The sequence below is a fragment of the Hyla sarda genome, chromosome 5 (genome assembly GCF_029499605.1).
Source record: "Hyla sarda isolate aHylSar1 chromosome 5, aHylSar1.hap1, whole genome shotgun sequence".
NCBI lineage: Eukaryota > Metazoa > Chordata > Amphibia > Anura > Hylidae > Hyla > Hyla sarda.
In genome coordinates, this window is record NC_079193.1 from 168,183,660 (window position 1) to 168,211,299 (window position 27,640).

At 41.9% G+C, this 27,640-nt stretch overlaps 1 protein-coding gene across 5 annotated transcripts in view; it reads right to left on the reverse strand.

Moving 5' to 3' along the window:
- LOC130273601 (collagen alpha-6(VI) chain-like) overlaps positions 1 to 27,640 on the reverse strand; it is a 199,568-nt gene that overhangs the window by 28,307 nt on the left and 143,621 nt on the right. For 4 of the 5 annotated variants that reach the window (XM_056520678.1, XM_056520675.1, XM_056520679.1 and 1 more), the window contains 10 exons: positions 27,359 to 27,421; positions 25,848 to 25,910; positions 17,017 to 17,079; positions 14,902 to 14,952; positions 9,963 to 9,998; positions 9,436 to 9,498; positions 6,564 to 6,623; positions 6,154 to 6,189; positions 5,394 to 5,430; positions 2,780 to 2,791 (listed from right to left, as the gene is read on the reverse strand). In XM_056520678.1, coding sequence (XP_056376653.1) covers positions 2,780 to 2,791; positions 5,394 to 5,430; positions 6,154 to 6,189; positions 6,564 to 6,623; positions 9,436 to 9,498; positions 9,963 to 9,998; positions 14,902 to 14,952; positions 17,017 to 17,079; positions 25,848 to 25,910; positions 27,359 to 27,421 — 484 coding nt within the window. The remainder of the gene's footprint in view (positions 1 to 2,779; positions 2,792 to 5,393; positions 5,431 to 6,153; positions 6,190 to 6,563; positions 6,624 to 9,435; positions 9,499 to 9,962; positions 9,999 to 14,901; positions 14,953 to 17,016; positions 17,080 to 25,847; positions 25,911 to 27,358; positions 27,422 to 27,640) is intronic. The other variant, XM_056520677.1, reaches the window with a different exon arrangement.

Below are 27,640 nucleotides of genomic sequence, written 5' to 3' on the forward strand. Positions count from 1 at the left end.
TCTTCATATTAGAAATACCCCACAAATGACCCCATTATAAAAACTGCACCCCCCAAAGTATTCAAAATGACATTCAGTCAGCGTTTTAACCCTTAAGGTGTTTCACAGGAATAGCAGCAAAGTGAAGGAGAAAATTCACCATCTTCATTTTTTACACTCGCATGTTCTTGTAGACCCAATTTTTGAATTTTTACAAGGGGTAAAAAGAGAAAATTTATACTTATATTTGTAGCCCAATTTCTCTCGAGTAAGCACATACCTCATATGTCTATGTAAAGTGATCGGCGGGCGCAGTAGAGGGCTCAGAAGCGAAGGAGCGACAAGGGAATTATGAAGAGTACGTTTTTCTGAAATGGTTTTTGGGGGGCATGTTGCATTTAGGAAGCCCTTATGGTGCCACAACAGCAAAAAACCCTCACATGGCATACCATTTTGGAAACTAGACCCCTTGAGGAACGTAACAAGGAATAAAGTGAGCCTTAATACCCTACAGGGGTTTCACGACTTTTGCATATGTAAAAAAAAAAAAAAAATTTTTCACTAAAATGTGTGTTTCCCCCCAAATTTCACATTTTTGCAAGGATTAATAGCAGAAAATACCCCCCAAAATTTGTAACCCCATCTCTTCTGAGTATGAAGGTACCCCATAAGTGGACCTGAAGTGCACTACGGGCGAACTACAATGCTCAGAAGAGAAGGAGTCATATTTGGCTTTTGGAGAGCAAATTTTGCTTGGGGGGCATGTCGCATTTAGGAAGCCCCTATGGTGCCAGGACAGCAAAATAACCCCCACATGGCATACCATTTTGGAAACTAGACCCCTTGAGGAACGTAACAAGGTGTACAGTGAGCATTTACCCCCCACTGGTGTCTGTCAGAACTTTGGAACAGTGGGCTGTACAAAATTTTTAATTTGCACAGCCCACTCTTCCAAAGATCTGTCAGACACCAGTGGGGTGTAAATTCTCACTGCACCCCTCATTATATTCCGTGAGGGGTGTAGTTTCCGAAATGGGGTCACATGTGTTTTTTTTTTTTTTTTGCGTTTGTCAAAACCGCTGTAACAATCAGCCACCCCTGTGCAAATCACCTCAAATGTACATGGTGCACTCTCCCTTCTGGGCCTTGTTGTGCGCCCCCAGAGCACTTTGCGCCCACATATGGGGTATCTCCGTACTCGGGAGAAATTGCATTACAAATTTTGGGGGGCGTTTTTCCCTTTTACCTTTTGTCAAAATGAAAAGTAAAGGGCAACACCAGCGTGTTAGTGTAAAAAATTTATTTTTTTACACTAACACGCTGTTGTAGACCCCAACTTCACCTTTTCATAAGGGGTTAAAGGAGAAAAATCCCCCCAAAATTTGTAACACAATTTCTCCCGAGTACGGCGATACCCCATATGTGGCCCTAAACTGTTGCCTTGAAATACGACAGGGCTCCAAAGTGAGAGCGCCATTCGCATTTGAGGCCTGAATTAGGGATTGCATAGGGGTGGACATAGGGGTATTCTACGCCAGTGATTCCCAAACAGGGTGCCTCCAGCTGTTGCAAAACTCCCAGCATGCTTGGACAGTCAACGGCTGTCCAGCAATACTGGGAGTTGTTGTTTTGCAACAGCTGGAGGCTCCATTTTGCAAACAGTGGCGTACCGGACGTTTTTCATTTTTATTGGGGAGGGGAGGAGGGCTGTGTAGAGGTATGTGTATATGTAGTGCCAAGGGCTGTCTGGGCATGCTGGGAGTTGTAGTTTACAGGGTCCCAATACAGCAATGCATGTCGCTTTACGGCGACGTGCATTGCTGTAAAGGGCCCGACCGCGGCTGAAGATATACTCACCTGTCGCCGCCGCCGCCATCTTCCTCGCCGGGATCCGGGTCTTCAGGGACGAGGTAAGTACCGGGGCCGGTCCCCAGCACTCCCCCGTCCCCCGCCGCGTCCTCCGGTCTTCCTCCCGTCCTCTCCGGACTTTCCGACAGATCGCAGGGGATCGGAGGAGGTGGCAGGCTTGCCACCTCGCTCCGATACTTCAGCATGGTCCTGGCTGTCTGTGACAGCCGGGATCATGCGAAATTACCGGGCGGTCGGGTCCCAGAGACCCGATCAGCCCGGTATCGCCGCAGATCGCAAGGGCGATTTCCCTTGCGATTTGCGGCGATCGCCGACATGGGGGGCCTACATGGCCCCCCTCGGCGTTTGCCCTGGATGCCTGCTGAAGGATTTCAGCAGGCATCCAGTTCCGATCTCTGCCCGGCGAGCGGCAGAGACCGGAAATACAACAGGACGTTCTCTAACGTCCTTGGGCATTAAAGCCCAGGTAGTGAGGACGTTAGAGAACGTCCTATGTCCTTAACAGGTTAAACAGATTTGTAAATTAATCCTTCCAGTACTTATCAGCTGCTGTATGCTCCACAGGAAGTTGAGTTGTTTTTTCTGTCTGCCCACAGTGCTCTCTGCTGACACCTCTGTCCATGTCAGGAACTGTCCAGAGTAGGAGCAAATCCCCATAGCAAACCTATCCTGCTCTCGACAGTTCCTGGCAGAGAGCACTGTGGTCAGGCAGAAAATAAATTCAAAAAGAAAAGAACTTCCTGGAGCATACAGCTTGCTGATAAATACTGGAAGGATTACGATTTTCAAATAGAAGTCATTTACAAATCTGTTTAACTTTCTGGCATCAGTTGATATGAAGTTGATACCTACTTTGCATATCTGAGCACTGCAACCCCCTTCCTTTTTAGATAGATAGATAGATAGATAGAACGGGCCATCAAAATCTTACCTTGACAACAAGCTGAAAGGGAAGACATTTACAGTATTAGTGTTACGGAAAAATAGAAACATTTTAATTTAGACTACAGTTATTCTCTTCTTGTATAGTTACTAAGCCTATGTTCACAGGATTATCCTGATAGTATAAAGCTTTCTATGAACTAGTTTCCACTGCAGAATGTTTTTATGAAAGGGAATCATACAGCTATACTTGCTAAGAACTGTAAAACACAGATGGATAGTTGTTAGGGTATAAAGCAAACTGTACCTTTCCTGGAGCTGATGGTTTTTGCCAAACTTATAAAATGATCTTTTTATTTCTCAGCTAAGTGTCAAGAAGGTGGAGCCGAACTGCTGCGGGGTCTATGGCTGACACACTTACTCACACTTACCCTCACCTCCCAGCCCCTCTTTGATTGTTACAAAGATCCCTGTACATTAGCCAAGGAGGGGCTGGAAGGTAGGGGTGAGGTAGGTGATGTGCCAGTATTTTAAGCTAATGTCTATTTCGTGCTAAAGATACAGAACATGACTGGGAATGACCTATAGTGATTCTAACTCAACCCCTTTAAGCTGTAAAAGATAAAAGAGCATTTTTGTCATCTCGAGGGGCCTCTTAAGTAATTAATGATGAGACTTCTTTGTAGATAATTGTTCTGTATAGTTTATGACCTAATGAACTAGTTTTATAGTTGTGGTGTGCAATATAGGAATATGCTGACACTTCATTAACTGGGCTGTGTTTGTATGGCTGTGTTCACATGTTGCATTTTGTTGTACTGCGGTGCGAATTCTTAAGAGGCTATAACATGGGCAGATGCAAAGACGAAAAATTTTACCAGAGGAAGAATGTCCATGGAAGGATTAGGCTAATTCTGTTCATAGTTTCAATGTGATTCACGCTTTAGTTTTATTATAGTGTTTGGTAGATGGTGGGAACATTGTTTGCTTTACTGCTCGCACTCACCTAAGGGAGGGGGGGGGGCAGGATGCTAACGGGGTTTTACATAGATTTCAGGATAGAACTTATCAGAAAAGGCTAAAAGAACTTAAAGGGGTACAGGGGTACTCCGGTGGAAAACTTTTATTTTATTTTTTTTAAATCAATTGGTGCCAGAAAGTTAAACAGATTTGTAAATTACTTCTATTAAAAAAAAAAATCTTAACCCTTCGAGTACTTATTAGCTGCTGAATACTACGGAGCAAATTCTTTTCTTTTTGGAATACAGAGCTCTCTGCTGACATCACAAGCACAGGGCTCTCTGCTGACATCTCTGTCCATTTTAGGAACTGTCCAGAGGAGCATATGTTTGCTTTGGGGATTTTTCCTACTCTGGACAGTTCCTAAAATGGACAGAGATGTCAGCAGAGAGCACTGTGCTCATGATGTCAGCAGAGAGCTTGGTTTTCCAAAAAGAAAATAATTTCCTCTGTAGTATTCAGAAGCTAATAAGTACTGGAAGGATTAAGATTTTTTAATAGAAGTCATTTCTGAAGTCATCAAATCTGTTTAACTTTTTGGCACCAGTTGATTTAAAGTTAATTTTTAAGTTTTCCACCGAAGTACCCCTTTAATATGTATAGCTTGGAAGAAAGACGTGACAGAGGGAATATGATAAAAAAAAAAACTTTTAAATGCTATCCTTAATATAAGATAGGGTCAGGGACTATTGATAGTATTCAGAATATTGGACAAACTAGATGGGCCAATGGTTCTCATCTGACGATACATTCTAGGCTTCTATGGTTTTATAAAAAGTCAGTGCATGTAAGTATAGGCATTCTCTGTAAAACATAACTGTATTTTATGTAATTGCAGATCTGAAGCTATTTTTGCCTCTGGGTGTTGACAATATGAAAAGACACCCTCCCCTAGATTACTGTATTGTTGTGGGATTGTGGTTGCATAGCTAAGTACAGTATATCTTGTTGTTTTATTCCTGTTTACTTCTTTGATTTTTGTTACTCAGCTTTACTGCTTACATAAACTATATCTATTCACTAAGCTATTGTCTGTGAAAGTATTTACTCTTACACTCTATGATCCACCTTAAAGGGTACCTCTCATCAAATAAACTTTTGATATATTTTAGATTAATGAATGTTGAATAACTTTCCAATAGCATGTTAATGAAAAATATGCTTCTTTCTATTGTATTTTTCCCGATCAGTCCTGTCAGCAAGCATTTCTGACTCCTGCTGGAGTCCTAAACACTCAGAGCTGCCAGCCTGCTTTGTTCACAGCCAAACAGGCTGTGAACAAAGCAGGCTGGCAGCTCTGAGTGTTCTCCTTTGTGAACAAAGCAGACTGGCAGCTCGTAGTGTTTAGGACTCCAGCATGAGTCTGAAATGCTTGCTGCCAGGACTGGTAGGGAGACCCCTAGTGGTCATTTCTTCAAAGTGGAAAATTAAATAGAAAGAAGCATATTTTTTAATAACATGCAATTGTAAAGTTATTCTGCATACATTAATCTATAATATATCAAAAGTTTTTTTTTGATGAGAGGTACCCTTTAAGTGGAGACCATCTAAAGCATAAAAAACAAAACACTAAAATGTATGTGTTAAAAGCAATATGAAACAGCAATAATATAAGGTATTTAAAGAAATAGGAGCATACTTACGACACGTCTTCCTGATGTAGTCAATTAATTCACATGGCTGTATAACATAAAGAGTAAGTCTAATTATGGGGCAAGCATTTGGTTAATATATATGTAAAAGTATTGAACTTTACCCTAAATGAATATGGATCCAATACCAAATACAACTACTAGTTACTGATAATATGTCAGTAAAGCTATAAACTCAATTACTAGAGAAACTGCAACAAAGGTGCCCTGTATTGCTTGGATGCACAGAAAAACACATTGGGCCTCATTTACTAAAAGTTTCGGGTTTTTACTAGTGGGAAAAGTTGTTTCAGACTTGTAGGATTCCTCTCTATTTCCTATTAGGAAAAGTCCAGAACATTTTCTTACCAGCTTTTTCTAGGTCGATATTTCCAGCCATTTACCCACAGGATTTTCTGTGAATTCAATAGAAAATCGGTCGGGTTGTGAAACCACGCCCTTTTCGGACAGATCACGCCTCTTTTGTGACAGACCACGCCCCCTTTTTGGCTTTTCACAGTGCAATGTCGGGTTTGTTGGATTTTCCAGGCGCACACTGGCACAGACTGGCACAGACATGTCTCAGACACTCTTTGCCAAAATAACCAGACAAAAACTGGTGGGTTTCAGCTTAGTAAATGAGGCCCAATATTCAGTGTACAGGTAAGAGGTAAGTATCATCAGACATCTGGAAAACCTTGTACATGCCTATGATAGATAACATGCACAGAGCATTGACTTTAGACAATAAATTAACTTAAAAAGTACATACAGATCGATCAGTTTGGCTTGACATTCCTTTCGGTCCCTGGAGGGGAAATAATGGTGATGTGTTAGCTGGACATTATACACTGTCAAAACTACAAAGTGCTCCTTTATCAGCTTTGTCTGTGTCAAACAAACAGTATATATTCACAACGAGATGCCATGGCATGTTTCAAAATGGCAGGTCCAGTATATATGGTACCTCAACCAACTAATGTATTGTTTTGTTGGCACTCTATTAGCAATGTGGGGATTATTTATACGGCTTGGCTCTTGGTTTAATAATAAACAATTGAAAGAATGTCTCAATTATTAAAAGAAAATGCTTAAAATGATAACTGAAAGAATAATACTGACATGAATATAGTATAATGCTTTAGCAAATGTCTTGACCAAGTGTTATATTAGTCGTCTTACCCTCCTGCCTTGTTGTCCTGGTGAACCTGGATCTCCTATTTCTCCTTGTTCTGCAAACATCTGTGGAAGAAAAGTTATGTCTTTTATTTTTCTTGCAAAAATGAAATAAACAGTTATATATAAAAAAAAATGTAGATCAATTAAAGGAGTACTCCGGAGCTAGCCTTTTAAGGGGGAATTGGAGCATGAGGCAAAGTTATATTACATTCTAATATACTCACGTTTTCCATATGGTCTTCTTCCCGGTCTTCTCCTCGCTTTTCTCTCCGGCCGGAAGCTGGGTCTTTTGATGACGCTCGACCTGTATTTCTTCTTGATCCGCCGCCATCTTCGCCCGGTGACTCATCGCTCCCATGAGTCACTGCAGGCTGTGCCCGCCTCCCCGCCCGGAGTCGGATACTCCCCCAAAGTTAATTTATTCTGCGCATGCGCAGTACTACGCAAGTAGCGTAGGGCTAACGCTAGGCTCCTATCACTGCCTACGGTAGCCCTACGCTATTTGCGTAGTGCTGCGGCATTCTTGTGACACCGCTAGTGCAATGTTTCCCAACCAGGGTGCCTCCAGCTGTTACGAAACTACAACTCCCAGCATGCCCGGACAGCTCCGGGCATGCTGGGAGTTGCAGTTTTGCAACAGCTGTAGGCAACCTGGTTGGGAAACACTGCGCTAGTGGGCACATGGATCAGTGGGCTAGTGGGCACATGGATGGGTGGATCAGTGGGCTAGTGGGCACATGGAGAGGGCTGATGAGCTGGGAGGATGGGAGGAGATAACCACAAGGGAAGGAGCTGTGGGCGTCACTTTATTATAATTTATTATAATTTCCTGGGGGGGGGGGGAGAGGAGGGGGAGAGAGCAGCAGCTAACAGGAAGCTGGCGCAGGGAGTCATGGGAAATGTAGTCTTTATGACATGGCTGCTTACTGCTACAGGTGGCAATTACAAGAGAATGGCTGGGCCAAATTTGACAAATGAGGTATCGTTGGAAAGGTCTTTGAAAGAGCTATCAGATGAGGTAAACTTTTTTTAAGTCAGTAATAGGTTTTTAAGCTATTTTAAAAGCCTGTCTATGGGATGTTTCTGTTATTGTGCTTCAGAACCTGTCATCAGTATTAGACAACCCAAACCACAGGCAAAAAAAGAACTGCTACCATTCCACAATTCACAATTCCAGCAGACTAGGAACAGCTCGGAGATGCTCTGGCATGCCAGTGTAATAATAGTTTTAAAATGCCGCCAGCAACAAGGTAACTAGTCCTTGGCAGCTGGTGCCCACCCGATCTGCTTGAGTGACGTGTCTCTCCCTAGAAGTGCATAGGGTGAGACACATCCCTCAGAGCGGTCGGGCACAGAACATAGGCCGGGACTCATCCAGGGGACTAGTTACCCAGGTCCTTATGGCAATTTTAAACGATGATTACACTGAAATGCTGCAGCACATCAATGTAATTCATAGTGTCTCAGAATTGCGATGCCCGCACCAACTGATGACAGGTTCCCTTTAGGCTGCAATATCAGACATCCTATGAACAAGTGGCTCAGTTTTTGGAAAGAAGATGACCATACTTAAATTTTGCAAGCACCTCTTACAATAATACTCTAGAGAATTAAAACTTTCATTCGTTATACAAATACATACCATATGCCATGTTTGCTAAAAGGAGAATTGGGATTTCTTACATTAACCTCTTGCCGACGCAGGACTAGCCGGCTCGTCGTAATTTTGTGGGTACTTCCTGCATTAGGACGAGCCGGCACATCCTGTAGATAAACTGTCAAAGCATGTAAACATGCTGTGACAGTAAGGAGACATCGGTTGTCATAGACAGCTGGTTGGTTGCCAAGGCACATGCAGGACCCCCTGCAGCTTGCCCCGCCCCCTGCAGCTGCCCCCCCCCCCAATCGGCACCCACTCTTCAGGCGCATCAAAGTACTGCACTATATACTATTACATTTTCATGTCCAACTTTAGCGAAAACTCGTCAAACACCTGTGGGGTGTAACAGCTCAATGTACCCCTTGTTATGTTCCTTGAGGAGTGTAGATTCCCAAATAGTGTGCCATGTGTTTTTTTTTTTTTTTTTTTGCTGTCCTGGCACCATGGGGGCTTTCTAAATGTGGCATTTGAATCCTTTGAGTGGTGCAGTTTTCATAATGGGGTCAATTATGGGGGATTTCTAACATAAAGACCCTCAAATATACTTAGAATCTGAACTGGTACCTGAAAAATTAAGATTTTGAAATTTTCTTCAAAAATTGAAAGTTTCCTGTTATACTTTGAAGTCCTCTAATGTCCTCAAAAAGTAAAAAGTCAATTTTCCTTGCAAGCAGAGAGTTTCAAAGTTAGAAAAATGCAACATTTTCAAAATTTTCCTAAAGTTTTGGAATTTTTCAGCATAAAATTATGCAAGTATCGACAAAAATTTACCTCTGACATACAGTAGAATATGTCACGAAAAAACTATCTTGGAATCAAACTTATAAGTAAAAGCATCCCCAAGTTATTAAAGGGGTACTCCAGCACTAAGACATCTTATTCCATATCCAAAGGATAGGGGATAAGATGCCTGATCGAGGGGGTCCCGCCGCACCCCGTTAGAATCAGCCCCCGGAGCGTGCTGGCTCCAGGTCTGATTACTAGCGATCAATGCAAGCCTATGGAGGGGGCGTGACAGTTGATGTCTTAGTGCCGGAGTACCCCTTTAATGCATAAAGTGACAGTGGTCATATTTTCAAAAAATTATCTGGTCTTTAAGGTCAAAATGGGCTTCGCCCTTAAGTGATTAATGTGTAATAATTTTTTATATTTAATTGCCACATTTAATACAGTTATGTGTAACACACTATGCAATATTAAAGAGTTTATACTTACAATGTTTCCTTTTTGACCTTTTGGTCCAGGATCTCCTTCTATACCAGGGTTTCCTTGTTCTCCCTGGAAATATGTTACCAAAATTATACAAGTACAATATTTAGCACAAGTGAGTATGGAAAATGTAGTAATATATATTATTACATAAAACTTCCTCCTCCATTTGGGAGCCCTATTTCCTCTTCCCTCTTCCTACCAGCCTGATTAGCATCTCACTAAGGGATCTGCTTACTTGCTGCCCCCCGAAAGTCTAGTGGGACAGAGGGAAGGAGAAGGTGCAGAAGAGGTCAACTCAAATAGAACTGGCAATTAGAGATGAAGCCTGCAAAGGGGAAAACTGGTGAAAAATCCATACATACCTCTTATTAGATTCCTAGATCACTCTAGCACCGAAATATCAGAGTCTTGAAAGGATAAGCAAATACGGCTTTGGAGCCTTGAACATTTCCCTCAACTACACAGTTTGGCCCCTTAGTCTAATATATTATGTACAACAATTAGAAAGGCAATAAGCATGCAAAAAGTACCTTAACACCAATATCTCCTTGCCGTCCTTGTTGGCCCTATGGACAAGAGTAAATGTTTTATTAACATCTTTTATTTACCTAAATTTACCTATCAGGGTAAATCCCAATTGTGTTTTCCATGCCCCTCCCATTGGCAAACTGTCAAATTAGCATGCAGAAGCATACATGCTTGAACAGTCATTACAGGCACTACAGGGCTATACAGGCCATGTGCATTTACAAAGTCCCCATGCTGCCAGAACAATGAACCCCCCCCCCACATCCAACCCCATTTTGGAAAACTACACCCCTCATGGAATGTAATAAGGGGTGCAGTGAGCACTTACACCCCACAGGTGTCTGACAGATTTTTTGAACAGTGGTCCGTGAAAATGAAAAATTTTATTTTTCATTTGCACAGCCCAATGTTCCAAAGTTCTGTCAAACGCCAATGGGGTGTAAATGCTCACTGCACCCCTTATTACATTCTGTGAGGGGTGTAGTTTCTGAAAAGGTGTCACATGTGGGGGGGGTCCACTTTTCTGGTAGAATGGAGGCTTTGTAAACGCACATGGCCCCCGACTTCCATTCCAACCAGATTCTCTCTCCAAAAGCCCAATGGCGCTTCTTCTCTTCTGAGGCCTGTAGTGCACTTTACATTCACATATGGGGTATTTCCATACTCAGATAAAATGTGTTACACATTTTGGGGGTCTTTTTCTCCTATTACTCCTTGTGAAAATGAAAAGTATGGGGTAACACCAGCATTTTGGTAAAAAAAATCAAATTTTTCACTGTCACGTCTTACTTTAACGATAGTTTGTCAATTACCTGTGGGGTGTTAATGCTCACTGTTCTCCTTGTTACATTCCTTAAGAGGTGTAGTTTCTTAAATTGTGTGTCATGTGTTTTTTTTTTTTTTTTTTTTTTTTTGCTGTTCTGGCATCATGGGGGCTTCCTAAATGCGACATGCTCCCCAAAAAACATTTCAGCAAAATTCACTCTCCAAAAGCCCATTGTTGCTCTTTCCCTTCTGAGCCCTCTTCAGCACCCAAAGAGCACTTTACATCCACATATCCACATATCAGGTATTTCCTTACTCGAGATAAATTAGGTTACACATTTTTGGGGGCTTTTTTCACCTTTTACCCCTTGTAAAAATAGAAAAAATAGGGCTATAATAACATGTTAGTGTAAAAAATTGAGATTAAGAATTTTCTCCTCCACTTTGCTGCTATTTCTGTGAAACAATTCAATGGTTGACAAACTTTCTGAATGTCATTTTGAATACTTTGAGGGCTGCAGTTTTCATAATGGGGTCCATTATGGTGAATTTCTAACATAAAGACCCTCAAATTCACTTTAAAACTAAACTGGTTCCTGTAAAATTCAGATATTGACATTTTCGTGAAAAATTTGAAAATTGCTGCTAAAATTGGAAGCCCTCTAATGTCTTCAAAAAGTAAAAACATGTCAACTTTATGATGCCAACACTAAAATTTAATGCAAGTATCAACGAAAATGTACCATTATCTTAAAGAAGAAATCCACAGGGTAGGGGATAAGCAGCACAGCATAGAGGGTCCAACCGCTGGAGCCCCCCACAATATACGGGCGGGACTCCAGTGCTCTAACAGGGGTGCGCATCACGTCTACTGGTAGACGGACCACCCTCCATTCATTCCTATGGGAGTGCCAATGATTCCCAATTGCTGTACTCGGGTCTTTTTGGCCCTCCCTGTGATCACGGGGGCCCCAGCGCATGGACCCCCCCCCCCCGCGATCAGCTACTTATCCCCTATTTTTTGTAACGGATATCTCCTTTAAAGGGGTGCTCCACTGGAAAACATTTTTTTTATCAACTGTGGCAGAAAGTTAAAACATATTTATGTTGTGATCTGCACCCCTGGCTTTTCACCTGTCCACATTTCCATTGACCCCAGATTGCCTTTAGTGTTTGTATAGATAAGTGGTACCGACCCCTTGCTTTCTCTGGGTACAGTGCTTGTTTGTATAATGTGTGTATGTAATGTATGTATGTAACACACATCTATCATACATACACCCATCTATCACACAAACATCTATCATATATACACACACATTTTTGGTCTCGTAGAGGGGGACAGAGGAGTGTGGAGAAGACTTAAGGGTCTAGGTAGGGGGGCAGCCGAGCATGGAGAGGACTTAGGGTATGTTCACACGGTGTAATGTCCCAGGAGTATTCCACTCGGATATTCCGCTGCTGCAGAGTCTCATTATTTTCAATGGGATTCTGCTGCACTGTACACACAGCAGAAATTCTGGGGTCTGGAGGAGAAATACAGATGGGTCTGGAGGAGAAGGACAGAGGGGTCTGGAGGAGGAGGACAGGGGGGTCTGGAGGAGAAGGACAAAGGGGTCTGGAGGAGAAGGACAGAGGGGTCTGGAGGAAGAGGACAGGGGGTCTGGAGGAGAAGGACAGAGGGGTCTGTAGGAGAAGGACAGAGGGGTCTGGATTAGAAGGACAGAGGGGTCTGGAGGAGAAGGACAGAGGGGTCTGGAGGAGGAGGACAGGGGAGTCTGGAGGAGAAGGACAGAAGAGTCTGGAGGAGAAGGACAGAGTTGTCTAGAGGATGAGGACAGAGGGGTCTGGAGGAATAGGACAGAGTGGTCTGGAGGAGAAGGATAGAGGGGTCTGTAGGAGAAGGACAGAGGGGTCTGGATGAGGAGGACAGAGGGGTTTGGAGGAGGAGGACAGGGGGGTCTGGAGGAGGAAGACAGGGGGGTTGTGATTGGGATTTAGCTGAACTGAGAAGAAACAGTGTGTGTCAGTATTATTATTAGGCTAGGTTCAGACTATGGAATTTCCGCCTGCAATTCCGCTTTGAAATTGAAGGCGAAAATTCCACTTGCTAAAATGCATAGTGTAGTGAATGGGTTTCTGTTCACAAATTCACACTTCGGAATTTGTGAAGCGGAATTTGTGAATGGAAAATCCGCTTGGAATTTTCCGCCTGAAGAATGGCGTTGCTCTTTCTTCAGGCGGAAATCCGCGTGGAACACATTGCAGTCTATTGGAGACTGCAGTGTCCGTGCGGTCCTAGCCCCGACTGATTCAGTCAGTGCTGGCCGCACTCGGAATCTCCGGGCGGAAATTTTCTGCCTGGAGATTCCGTAGTCTGAACCTAGCCTTACAGGCACAGTGTGTTGCAGGTTATATTCACAAAGTACATTGCCAGTGTGTCGCAGTGTTATACTCAGAGGTTACAGTGTGTGGCAGTATTATATTCAGGGGGTACAGTGTGTGGTAGTATTATATTCAGGGGGTACAGTGTGTGGAAGTATTATAGTTAGAGGGTACGGTGTGTGGCAGTATTTTATTCAGGGGGTACAGTGTGTAGTAGTATTATCTTAAGGGGTACAGTGGATGGCAGTATTCTCTTCAGGGGTACAGTGTGTGGCAGTATTATATTCAGGGGGTACAGTGTGTGGCAGTATTATATTCAGGGGGCACAGTGTGTGATAGTATTATATTAAGGGGATAGAGTGTGTGGCAGTATTATATTCAGGGGGTACAGTGGATGGCAGTATTATATTCAGGGGTACAGTGTGTGGCAGTATTATATTCAGGGGGTAAAGTGGATGACAGTATTATATTCAGGTTGTACAGTGTGTGGCAGTATAATATTCAGGGGGTACAGTGTGTGGCAGGGTTGTATTCAGGGTGCACAGTATCTGGCAAGGGCATAATGATTATTGTCTTTATATAGAGGATCTGCTAACAAAGTAAGGAACCAATGATGTGCGGGTGTCAGACTCTGAAGAGAAGATGTAGCTGGAAGAAGTTCTGGTGCCCAGACAAAATGAAGAAGATCAGGTCATTAATATCCTTGAGTATTCTCCTGACTGTCCTATCAGAGCTGGAGTCACGATTGTACCCCGATCTGTGGCTCTCCAGGCATGATGGTAGTTTTAGCTTTGCAACAGCTGGAGAGCCGAGAGCCACTTGAACCGAGTTTGACCCCCACCAAAAAAAGGGGCTGCTTAGTCTAAAATGCCCAGACCTAATTTTGGTCCCAGTTAGACCCTGGCACAGGGGGGGGGGGGGGTTGGGGGGCCAAGTACTTTCCAGCTACCCCCTGGCACTGACGTCACATCACTTATATCTGTCATTTTCTGGCATGATTGCATCTGTGTCTCTACGGCTTATTGAGGAGGAGCGTATTGAGCATGGGCTGGGCCTCTAGTCTCTGGAGCATTCAAGAGGAGGGAGCTGCTGCTATAAGTTCAAAAAGGTGAAGACACACTGACAAAAAAGTATGTTTATTTATTATATTAAAGATTTGTCACATATTATCCCTAATGCTTCAGGACTCAGCATGTGGGGGCACAATCAGGATCTAATCCATACAGGGGACCCTGTCAGTGTCTTATCCATATCGGGGGCCACGGTATCTGGGGCAGTGTCATGCCATGACATTATTTCATCTATTTAAGGGGCCATAGTATTTAATTCATGGGGGTGTAGTATCATACCATTACAGTATCTAATTCCTTTAGGGGGGCACAGTATCAAACCCATAGTGTGACAATATCTAATTCATATGGGGGGGTACAGTATCTAATACAAATAGGGGTTACAGTGTCTAATCCATATAGGGGATCACAGTATCTAATCCATATAGGGGGCCACAATGTAAAATCCAAACGGGGGGCATAGTATCTATTCCATATAGGGGATCACAGTATTTAATTCATGCAGGGTGGCAAAATAATATTTAATACATATGTCATTTTTTTTTGGGGGGGGGGGGGGGGAGATGCCGATATGCCACAATTTTGACTAAGCATGACTACAAATTGCATACTGTAACTATGGCAAAAAAACTAAATAAAATAAGTTACTAGAAATCATAGACAAAAATTCTAGGATTTTTGCTTTGTTTTTGCTTTTATATCATCAATATCGCAATCTTACCTTATGTCCTTGTTTACCTGATGCTCCATAACTATCTCTGCCATTGTCACCCTATAGAACATATGTTTAGAAATTTTAGAGGTGTATTCCATTATTGCATATCCACTAACAAAATGAAAAAAGTATGTTTCTTATACATGTTTGTTATATACATTTAAATCTAAAGTTGTGAACAGTATAATAAACGGAGTAACTGCTAATGCAAGTATAAATACACTGCTCAAGAAAATAAAGGGAACACTAAGATAACACATCCTAGATCTGAATGAATTAAAGGGGTATTCCAGGCAAAAACTTTTTTTTATATATCAACTGGCTCCGGAAAGTTAAACAGATTTGTAAATTACTTCTATTAAAAAATTTTAATCCTTCCAATAGTTATTAACTTCTGAAGTTTTCTGTCTAACTGCTCAATGATGAGGTCACGTCATGGGAGCTGTGCGTGATGGGAGAATATCCCTTGCATGATGGGAGAATATCCCCATAGGAGCTGGACAGCTCCCGGGATGTGAGTCATCAGAAAGCAGTTAGACAGAAAATAGCAAATCAACTTCAGAAGCTAATAACTATTGGAAGGATTAAGATTTTTTTAATAGAAGTAATTTACAAATCTGTTAAACTTTCCGGAGCCAATTGATATATATAAAAAAGTTTTTGCCTGGAATACCCCTTTAACTAATCGTATGAAATACTTTCGTCTTTACATAGTTGAATGTGCTGGCAACAAAATCACAAAAAAGATTATCAATGGAAATCAAATTTATCAACCCATGGAGGTCGGAATATTGAGTTAAACTAAAAATCATACTGGAAAACCACACTACAGGCTAATCCAACTTTGATGTAATGTCATTAAAACAAGTCAAAATGATGCTCAGTAGTGTGTGTGGCCTCCAAGTGCCCGTATGACCTCCTTACAATGCCTGGGCATGCTCCTGATGAGGTGACAGATGGTCTCTTGAGGGATTTCCTCCCAGACCTGGACTAAAGCATCAGCCAACTCCTGGACAGTCTGTGGTAAAACGTGGCATTGATGGATGGATCGAGACATGATGTCCCAGATGTGCTCAATCGGATTCAGGACTGGGGAATGGGTAAATAGCATAATTGCCTTTCTCTTGCAGGAACTGCTGACACACTCCAGCCACATGTGGTCTAGCATTGTCTTGCATTAGGAGGAACCCAGGGCCAACTGCACCAGCATATGGTCTAACAAGGGCTGTGTGGCCCCCCAAAGAAATGCCCCCCCACACCATTACTGACTCACCACCAAACCGGTCATGCTGGAGGATGTTGCAGGCAGCAGAACGTTCTCCACCGCGTCTCCAGATTCTGTCACGTCAGTCACATGTGCTCAGTGTGAACCTGCTTTCATCTGTGAAGAGCACAGGGTGCCAATGGCAAATTTGCCAATCTTGGTGTTCTCTGGCAAATGCCAAATGTCCTGCACGGTGTTGGGCTGTAAGCACAACCCTCCTTGTGGATGTCGGGCCCTCATACCACCCTCATGGAGTCTGTTTCTGATAATTTGAGTGGACAGGGCTCTAGCAGTGCTCCTCCTGCTCCTCCTTGCACAAAAGCGAATGTAGTGGTCCTGCTACTTGGTTGTTGCTCTCCTACAGCCTCCTCCATGTTTCCTCATGTACTGGCCTGTCTCCTGGTAGCTCCTCCATGCTCTGGGCACTATGCTGACAGACACAGCAAACCTTCTTGCCACAGCTCGCATTGATGTGCCATCCTGGATGAGCTGCACTACATGAGCCACTTGTGTGGGTTGTAGACTCCATCTCATGCTACCACTAGAGTGAAAGCACCGCCATAATTCAAAAGTGACCAAAACATCAGCTAGGAAGCATGGGAACTGAGAAGTGGTCTGTGGTCTCCACCTGCAGGACCACTCCTTTATTGGGGGTGTCTTGCTAATTGCCTATAATTTCTACCAGTTTTCTGTTCCATGCGCACAACAGCATGTGAAATTGATTGTCAATCAGTGTTGCTTTGTTAATGGACAGTGTGATTTCACCAAAGTGCGATTGACTTGGAGTTACATTGTGTTGTTTAAGTGTTCCCTTTATTTTTTTGAGCAGTGTATATACTCCATATTGCCTGCATTACCTCGAGTCCTCTGAGTCCTTTTTGCCCAAGGTCCCCTTTTTCTCCACGATCTCCAGGCTCACCCTGCCAACAAACAGCACACAATATTTCCTCATTTGTACGTTATATGCACTTGTACTGACCATATTAGTTGTTATTAACGCTTATTTAAAGTCCTTATAGTATTCCTCACTTTGACTAACTTAACCCCTTCCCAACCCATGACATACATGTACGTCATGGGTCGCGGTAGGGCGTACATGATGGGGGCCCACAGGTCATCTGCCGGTAATGACGGACTTCGGCGATCACGCTGAGGTCCGTCATTTAACTGGTTAAATACTGCGATCCATACAGATCATGGAATTTAAACACTAAATGCCACTATTCCCTGGTGTCTAGTGGTCCCATACCCCCCCCCCCTCCCCCCGCGATTGAGCTATGGGTTGCTAGGGAAGCCCGAGGTCTTACCTGCTCCTCAGCATCTTCCCTGGCTCTGTGATTTCTACAAACTAACTTAGGCAGCCCTTAGCAATCGAGCACAAATTTCATAGATCCAGGGAAGATGCTGAGGAGCAGGTAAGACCTCGGGCATCACATTTATCTATGTAAGCCATCTGATGATGGATTATGATAGGCCCCTAGTGGGAGCCAAACAATCTGTATAAAAAGAAGTAAAAACATTTTTTTTAAAAATATTTTAAAAATCCCTCCCCTCATAAAAATTCAAATCACCCCCCCTTTTCCCCCCATTTTTAAATAAAGCACTGTACAAACAAAACAAAAAAAACATAGATTTGGTATCGCTGTGTGTGTAATTGTCCGAACTATTAAATTATTATGTGCAATGTGGGAGGAAAAAGGAGCCTTGGCACCGCTGGAGTCCCTTTGTGCAAATGCCCACTACTGCAGCTGTAATGTCCTGGACTCCTGATGTAAAGCTATGGGTGGTGCTACACGAGCAGATATAGAACATAGGCAATGATGTGTGTAGAAGAATAAATCGGAGCACTCACCCAGTAGAAGCTTGCAAAATCTTCAGGCTTTATTCAGCGTTGGAGCAGGTAACAAAAGCAGTGTGGGAGAGAGGATTGGCGTGGGGGGTTGGGCAAACGGACAGTGTTCACGCGAGATTCCGTGTGCTAGGTGTTATATAACACCTGAAGCCTGTTACCATGGTGAGGGGTGTAAACAAACTAAACAAAGGGGAAACAAGGTAACAAAGCATAAGGTAAGTTAAAAACAACTCTAAAACATACATGTGAATCAGATGTAACTGGGGTAGGTACGATAGCAATAAATATAACAAGCTTTTTTACATTTACAGAACAACTTCCGACCTGTCATTTAACCCGATCGGGCCTGTGGCATGTACTTTAGCTATCCACTTTGCTTCCCTAATGAGAAGCTGACAGTGTCTATTACCTCCCCTTCTGGGCTGATTAACTCTTTCAAGGGCTGCAAAACGCAATGCTTTCGGATTGCCAGTGTGAACAGTCCTTAAATGGTTGATTAATCTCGTGGCTCCTATACCACTAGTTATAGATTTAACATGTTCGCGAATGTGGTGGTATAGGGGGCAAATAGTTTTGCCTATATACAATAAGCCACACTCACAAAATATAGTATATATACCACGAAATTGGATCGGCACGTAAGGAATTGTTTGATATTAATTGTTTCACCTCCCAATTTTATCTCTTTTGATTTGCTGTTTAAAGGACAAAATGGACAATTACCACACAAATAATTTCCTACAGGAATGGATGCAGATAACCAATTTTTCTTTGGCTCACTTTTTTTATCCTAAATAATCATGGATTGTTTTATTTCTTTTGTAAGTGATTATTGGTTTGCTTTTGGTGGAATCTTTTAACTTGTTGTCATGTTGGAGTATGTACCAGTTTTGGTATATTGCTCGTCTAACGGCTGAATTCATAAGGGTATTATTAAATGCAAATATGAATAGGTCATGATTTTGTTTTTTATTTTTCATTTTGACTTTTGGTTTGAGCAGGTCAACACGAGAGACCAACTCAGCTCTCTGTTTGGCTTCCTCAAGAATATGTTGAGGGTACCCCCTCATTCTCAGTCTTCCACATAAATCCTCCACTTGTTTTTGGTAAATATTATAGTCATTTTTGATACGTTTTAGTCTAATTATTTGACTATAGGGTATACTATCTCTAGTTTGGGGAGGATGTGATGACTTGTAATGCAATAGGGAGTTTCTTGATAGTGACTTTCTATAGCCAGATGTAATCATTTTATTATCAACAATATTCAATTGGACATCCAAGAATTCCAATGTTTTGTTGCCAAACTGGAATGTAAAAGCCATATTTACTGTATTGGCTTGGTTGAGGTATTCGACAAAACATTGGAATTCATTCTGATCACCGCTCCCTATTAGTGTTGCTCACGAATATTCGCAATTCGAATATTATTCGCGAATATTGCGAATATAGCGCTATATATTCGCAATTACGAATATTCGTTTTTTTTTTTGTTTTTTTTTTCACAGTACACATCACAGTGATCACCCCTCTCTGCTTCCAGCTTGTGTGGTGTAAAGAAGGCTGTAATACTATTGTGTGAGACTGGCGTGCGAAAATTCGCATATACGAAAATTAGCATATGCTAATTTTCGCAAATGCGCATTTTCGCGTATGCTAATTTTATATATGCTAATTTTCACATATGTTAATTTTCGCATGCGCGAATTTTCGTATATGCGAAAATAAAACGAGAATATAACGAATATGCGAATATCCGCGAATATATGACGAATATTCGTCCATATATTGGCGAATATTCGCGAATTCGAATATGGCCTATGCCGCTCAACACTACTCCCTATTACAAACACATCATCAACGAATCTTCAAATCGCTTTGACTTGTGCGATATAGGGGTTGTCAGGGGAAAAGATATAATTTCTTTCAAATATGGCAAGGACTATATTAGCGAAACTGCATGAGATGGGTGTCCCCATCGCAGTTCCGCTAATTTGTCTATGCCATTGATCATTATACTGGAATACCTTGTTCGATAAAATTAGATGGACGGCTTCTGTTACAAATTCTATGAATTCTGATGATTTGTTTGTACTTGATAAAAATTCTCCCATGGCTTGAGTGCCAGCAGACCTTGGGATTCGGTAAATAAACTTTCCACATCAATGGAGGCAAGTTTAAAGTCGTCATGCCATTCAAATTGGTTTAGTGCTGAGATTAAATCTCCAGTATCTCGGAGATATGTTGGAATAGACTTCATAAGGGGAGAAACCAGCCACTCAATGTAACTTGATAAATATTATACTATGGGGCGCCCTGGTGGTGGTTTTCTCCCCTTGTGGAGTTTTGGGAGGATGTACCAGTGAGGTTTTATTGGATCAGTTGGAAGTAATTTCTCTGCTAGCTTAGTTGTTAGAATACCGTTCTCAGTTGACCTGCGCAAAAAAACTCTTAATTTATCCATTACTTGGGTCATTTGGTCATAGGAGAGCTTTTCATAAATTCTGGTGTCATTCAATTGAGTAAGTGCCTCTTTTTCGTAGTCTGATCTGTTCCATATAACAATTGCTCCACCCTTATCAGCTTTGGAGACCACGATATCATCTCGGGCTCCAAGCCAATTAAGGCTTTTTTCTCCTCCATTGTGATATTTAATTTAGCTTTGGGGTAAAAAATTGCTTTAACATCCCTACATACAGCTTTTTGGAACAGATCAAGACTACTTCCAGGAACTATTTGGGGATTGAATTTTGAGGGGTTTCCCCCTCCAAATTCTTCCCTGCCTTCATTCATATCTGGCATGATATGTTCTTCTCCTGTTAATGACAACAGCATTTTGATATTCTCATAATCTACATCAGTACAATCTTTAATGGGTCTAAATCCTAAGGGGCTAATCATACACTTTGTTTCACCCTCTCTTAGTGATGACTCATTTTTATTTGATTTTATTGTTGATGTGAAAAACTTTTTTAAATAAATTTTGCGCAGTCCTCGTAGAAATTCCTCTTCAAATAAATGGTATTGAAAATCCTTGTTCAGTCCAAAATTGAGTCCTTTATTCAGGACAGAAATACATGCTTCGCTCAGTTCCACATTAGTTAGATTGGCTAGAAGCGAGTCGTCCATCATTGTCTCCATGTTACCGTCTTCTTTCTCTTGTACCCTTGTGCTGGATTTTTTCCTCCTGCCGCCCCGTCTGGTTTTGCCCCTAAAGGGACTTGGGGTCCATGTTGAGATGTGTTGGCTGTGGTGTCTTGTGATCCCTCATCAGAGGTTGTAGAATCCGATTCAGTTGTTAAATAATCCGTTTTATTATATTTCTTTTGTGCTTTTCTTGTATTTTTATGACTTATATTTCTCTGTTGCGTTTTTTGTTTTTGCCATGTAAAAATGTGGTTACTGTCAAAATCGCGCTTGTCACGCAGGAATTTGTCTCGTTTTGATTCTCTTAGAGTGGTTTGCAAAGTGGTGAGTTTTTTCTCGAGATTTTGCATACATTGAGTGAATTAACTTTCATTCAATCTTGTGTGCAACTCCACTTTTGCTTTATAATTCTGCTGCGATTTTTTCGTATTCTGTGGTGTTCTTTTCAATTACCAATTGTTGTAAATTAATGGAATGTTGAAGATGGCAAGCATCCCATTTTTTCACAAAGTCCAAATCATCAATAAATTGGGAAGGATTTTTATATGCGCGTAATCCCCTTGGGGTGCGTAAATTGTCAGCATAGGCTTTCAATGAGTTAATGGTCCAGAAGGTTCTCATTTCCTGTTCTGCTAGGGAGCTCACTTTAAATTCAAGAGCTTTAGTGCTCAATACTTGGAGCTCATCCAAAGATTCACATGTCTGGAAGGAATTAATCGACCATGTAAGGACTGTTCACACTGGCAATCCGAAAGCATTGCGTTTTGCAGCCCTTGAAAGAGTTAATCAGCCTAGAAGGGGAGGTAATAGACACCGTCAGCTTCTCATTAGGGAAGCAAGGTGGATAGCTAAATTACATGCCACAGGCCCGATCGGGTTAAATGACAGGTCGGAAGTTGTTCTGTAAATGTAAAAAAGCTTGTTATATTTATTGCTATCGTACCTACCCCAGTTACATCTGATTCACATGTATGTTTTAGAGTTGTTTTTAACTTACCTTATGCTTTGCTACCTTGTTTCCCCTTTGTTTGGTTTGTTTACACCCCTCACCATGGTAACGGGCTTCAGGTGTTATATAATGCTTAGCACACGGAAGCACACTAGTGGCCTGACGAAGCACGATCTCGCGCGAACATGGTCCGCTTGACCAAGCCCCCACACCAATCCTCTCTCCCGCACCTGCTCCAACGCTGAATAAAGCCTGAAGATTTTGCAAGCTTCTACTGGGTGAGTGCTCCGATTTATTCTTCTACACACGTTATTAAATTATTATATTTCTGATCCTGCCAAGCACCAAAATTGCTGATTTTTGGTTACATTACATCCCAAATTTTTTTTATAAAAAGTGATCAAAAAAACAGAACTACACAAGTGGTACTGTTAAAAACAGCTCATGGCACAAAAACAAACCCTAAAACAGCTCTGTAGGTGAAAAGTTATAAAGGTGAGAACATGGTAATGAACAAAGTACCGTATTTATCGGCGTATAACTCGCACTTTTTAGGCTAAAATTTTTAGCCTAAAGTCTATGTGCGTGTTATACGCCAATACACTCCCAGGAAAGGCAGGGGGACAGAGGCCGTCGCTGCCCACTTCTCTCCCCCTGCCTTCCCTGGGGTCTACAGCCATGCTGCCGTCCCTTCTCACCCCCTGGCTATCGGCGCCGCTGCCCATTCTGTCCCCCTGACTATCGGTGCCGGCGCCCCATTGCCGGCACCGATAGCCAGGGGGAGAGCAGCGGCGCCGACAGCCAGGGGGAGAGAAGGGGCAACGGCACCCATTGCCGGCACCGCTGCCCCGTTGCCTCCCCCCATCCCCGGTGGCCTAATTACCTGGGTCGGGTCCGCGCTGCTGCAGGCCTCCGGCGTGCGTCCCCTTCGTCGTTGCTATGCATGGCGCGGCGCACTGACGTCATGCGCCGCGCAGCGCATAGCAACGACGCCGGGGACGCACGCCGGAGGCCTGCAGCAGCGCGGACCCGAACCAGGTAATTATGCCACCGTGGATGGGGGGAGGCAACAGGGCAGCGGCGCCGGCAATGGGTGCACTGCCCCTTCACTCCCCTGGCTATCGGCGCCGGCAATGGGGCGCCGGCACCGATAGTCAGGGGGACAGAACGGGCAGCGGCGCCGATAGCCAGGGGGAGAGAAGGGCCGGCAGCAGCGCTCTAGACCCCAGGAAAGGCAGGGGGAGAGAAGCGGGCAGCGACGGCCTCTCTCCCCCTGCCTTTCCTGGGGGTATATCGGGGTATACACGCGCACACACGCACCCTCATTTTACCATGGATATTTGGGTAAAAAACTTTTTTTACCCAAATATCCTTGGTAAAATGAGGGTGCGTGTTATGGGCCGGTGCGTGGTATACCCCGATAAATACGGTAGTTTTTCTTATATTTTAAGGTAAAAATTTTTTTTTTACAATAAAATGAAACAAAAATTGTTCAAGATTGGTATCATTGGAATCGTACAGACCCATAGAATAAATATGGAATGTCAGATTTACCGTATTTTTAACAAAAAAAAATGATTGCCCTAGAAATTTGTGCAATTCCATATTTTATTTTTATTTTGCCCTGCATATAATTTTTTTTCTGGCTTTTTGAATACAATGTATGATTAAAAAAAAAGTTAATCATTGGAATGTACAACTCGTTACGCAGAAAATAAGCCCTAATACAACTTTGTCAGTCAAAAATAATACTATTAACCCTTTAGATGCTGCGTCTAAAATGAAACGCCGCATCTAAAATGAAAGTAAACTGCTCCCGGTTAGCCCAGTGGGCTGTTCGGATCGCCGCGGTGAAATCGCTGCATCCCGAACAGCTGTAGGACAGCAGGAGGGTCCCCTTACCTTTCTCCTTGCTGTCCGATCGCCGAATGACTGCTCAGTGCCTGAGGTCCAGGCATGAGCAGTCAAGCGGCAGAATCATTGATCAACGGTTTCCTATGAGAGCTATAACATTGCAAAAAAAAGTGAAAAAAAAAGTGAATAAAGAACATTTAACCCCTTCCCTAATAAAAGTTTGAATCATCCCCCTTTTCCCATTAAAAAAAAACCCAGAGTAAATAAAAATAAACATATGTGATATCGCCGGGTGTGGAAATGTCCGAATTATAAAAATATATTGTTAATTAAATCACACGGTCAATGGCGTACGCGCAAAAAAATTCCAAAGTCCAAAATAGCATATTTTTGGTCACTTTTTATAAAATGAAAAAAGGAATAAAAAGCAATCAAAAGTCTGATCCATACAAAAATGGTACCGCTAAAATCTTCAGATCAAGGTGCAAAAAATTAGCCCTCATACCGCCCCATAAGCAGAAAAATTTAAGAGTTATAGGGTCAGAAGGTGACCATTTTAAAACGTATACATTTTCCTGCATGTAGTTATGATTTTTTTCCGAAGTTCGACAATATCCAACCTATATAAGTAGGGTACCATTTTAATCATATGGACCTGCAAAATAAAGAGGTGTCATTTTTACCGAAAAATGTACTGCGTAGAAACAGATGCTCCCAAAATTTAAAAAAATTAATTTTTTCTTCAATTTTGTCACACAATGATTTTTTTTTTCCTTTTTGCTGTCGATTTTTGGGTAAAATGACTGACGTCATTGCAAAGTAGAATTGGTGGCACAAAAAATAAGCCATCATATGGATTTTTAGTTGCAAAATTGAAAGGGTTATGATTTTTAAAAGGTGAGGAGGAAAAAATGAAAGTGCAAAAATGGAAAAACCTTGGCCTTGTTTTGAGAGGCAGTCTTGAAAACCCCTTTACTAACCCATTTGATAACCCCTTTACTAACCCATTTGATAATTCATTTACTACTGTAGACAACTTTTAAGCATTAAATCCCCCAAACACATTGAATGTTGACATTCTTCTTACTAACCTGTCCTAGAGCAATAATCCCTTTATTATCTTAAACTCCTATAGCTGTAACAATGTAACCTTTCAACATTCTAAACCTCAAGGTTGTTGCCATACTTTCATTATTACTGACCACAATGAACTTTTTCATTACCACTTGACCTGCTTATGCAAATCATGCTAAAAGGCATAAACTTTACAGCGATTTCAGTAATTTGTGGTAAAACTTGTGAAAACCAGTCAAAAACCACTGAAGAATAGGTTAAACTTTTTGACAATTTTGACAATTAAAGCAATATTGAAAAACAACATTGGGGGAGATTTATCAAAGGATTTAGACTGGTTTTTCCTGTCTAAATTTGTCGCACAGAAAGTCGCAGTCTAAATATGTGCGACTTTTCTGCAACTTTTGCTCTAGAGGATTTTTAGAACATGATGCATGCCAGTCTAATTTAGACGGAAATGCATTGCAAAATGCATTGGTGCTGAATTTATCAAGTGCGACTTTTGTGCGACAAGTCGCATCTGCCCAAAATACGCTGAAATGTCAGACCATGTTGGAGCAGGTCTAAATGCAGTTTAAGCTGTAGACCCTGAAGTCTGAGCACAGAATTTATCAAGGGCTGCGAGACCTTTGATAAATTAGGAGCACAATAGACAGGAGACTACCACATACACTGGTCTATAAGCATACCCAGAATAGACTAGATTAGTAAATGTCCCCCAATATATACAGGATTTATTGTAGAGTAGAAAATGTAATAACTGCCATGCTGATGGAGTGTTTTCCAAAACAATAATATAATATTCCACAAACCTTTTTCCCTTTCTGTCCAGGATTGCCTGGGTGTCCCTCATTGCCTTGAATACCAAACAGACCCTGTGTGAAATAGGATATGTGCAAATTTATATATATATATATATATATATATATATATATATATATATCCCTAAAACTGAAAGAAATGTAATTATTTAAAGTCTGTTACAATGATTTTGGAAAGTCTTCAGATGATTTAATTGTTTACATTTTGCTGTGTTGCAATATTTGCATGGACATAAGTATTCAGACCCTTTACTTTGACACATGACATGTATCTCTTGGGTCTCCCATATCCCTTGATCATCTCTGAGATGTTTCTGCACCTTGATTGGAGCCACCTGTGGTAAATTCAGGTGATTGGACAGGATTTGGAAAGATACACCCCTGTCTATATAGGGTCTCACAGCTGGTAATGCAAATAAGCTAAGCCATAAGGGGGAAAACTGCCTGTCTGTTCTGGAAAAAGTTACAAAATCACTACAACGCTTCATAAATCTAGTTTTTATGACCAAAAAGTAGCCAATTGTCAAAAAAGATATATAAAAGCCATCTGGAGGTTGCAAAAAAAGGTACCTTAAAGACTCTCAGATTGTGAGAAACAACATTGAACTTTTTAGCCTAAGCGTCATGTCTGGAGAAAACCAGGTCCTGCCCATGACCATCCACACAGTAAACCATGATGGTGGCAGCATCATGCTCTGGGGGTGTTTTTCACTGGCTGGGACAGGGGAACTGGTAAGGGTTGAGGAAAAGCTGAATGGAGCAAAGTAGAGAGATATTCTTGATGAAAACTTGATCCAGAGTGCTCTGGACCTCCGACTGGACCGAAGGTTCACTTTCCAACAAGACAATGACCCTAAGCACACAGGCGAGACCACACAGAAGTGGCCTAGGGACAACTCTCAATGTCCTTGAGCGGCTCAGCCAGACACCTGACCTGACCCTTATCAGACTACACTGGAGCGACCTGAAAATGGCTGTCCACCGATGGTTTCCATACAACCTGACAGATCTTGAGAGGATCTGCAGAGAAGAATGGCAGAAAATCCCTAAATCCAGATGGGTGTCACCCCCAAGAAGAATCAAAGCTGTAATCACTGCAAACGATTCTTCAACTAAGCACCAAGTAAAGGGTCTGAATACTTACGTCAATGCAATATTTTAATTTTTCCTTTTCAGTAAATTAGCAAAGATTTTTAACTATTAGTTTTCACTTTGTCATTATAGGGTACTGGGTGCAGAATGAATGGAAGGAAACTTTTTTTTATTTTATTTTAGCACAAGTCTGCAGCTTAAAATAGTGAAAGGGTCTAAAGCAGGGGTCTCAAACTGGTGGCCCTCCAGATGTAGCAAAACTTCAACTCCCAGCATTCCCGACAGCCGTTAGCTGCAGCAAATGGTTGTCCAGGCATACTGTGAGTTGAAGTTTTGAAACATCTGGAGGGCCACCACTTTGAGACCCCTGGTCTAAAGACTTTCTGAATGCATTTTACATTTAACTATACCTGAAGGCCAACTGGACCATTTCTTCCATTTTCTCCTTTAATTCCTGGGGTTCCTTCATCTCCCTGACAAAAAAGTAGACTTTTTTTTATAGAAGGAAGGACACAATATTTTTTATTATGGGTAAACCAACATTCAGAAACCAGGTGAGAAGATTAAATACACCCTATCATTCATTACCAGCATTACCAATAGTAACGTGAATTAATATTTTCTATAGAAGCTTATTTTGGAGAAAATATCGGTCAAACTTTATCTTTACAATTCAATTTATTGATTTTTTG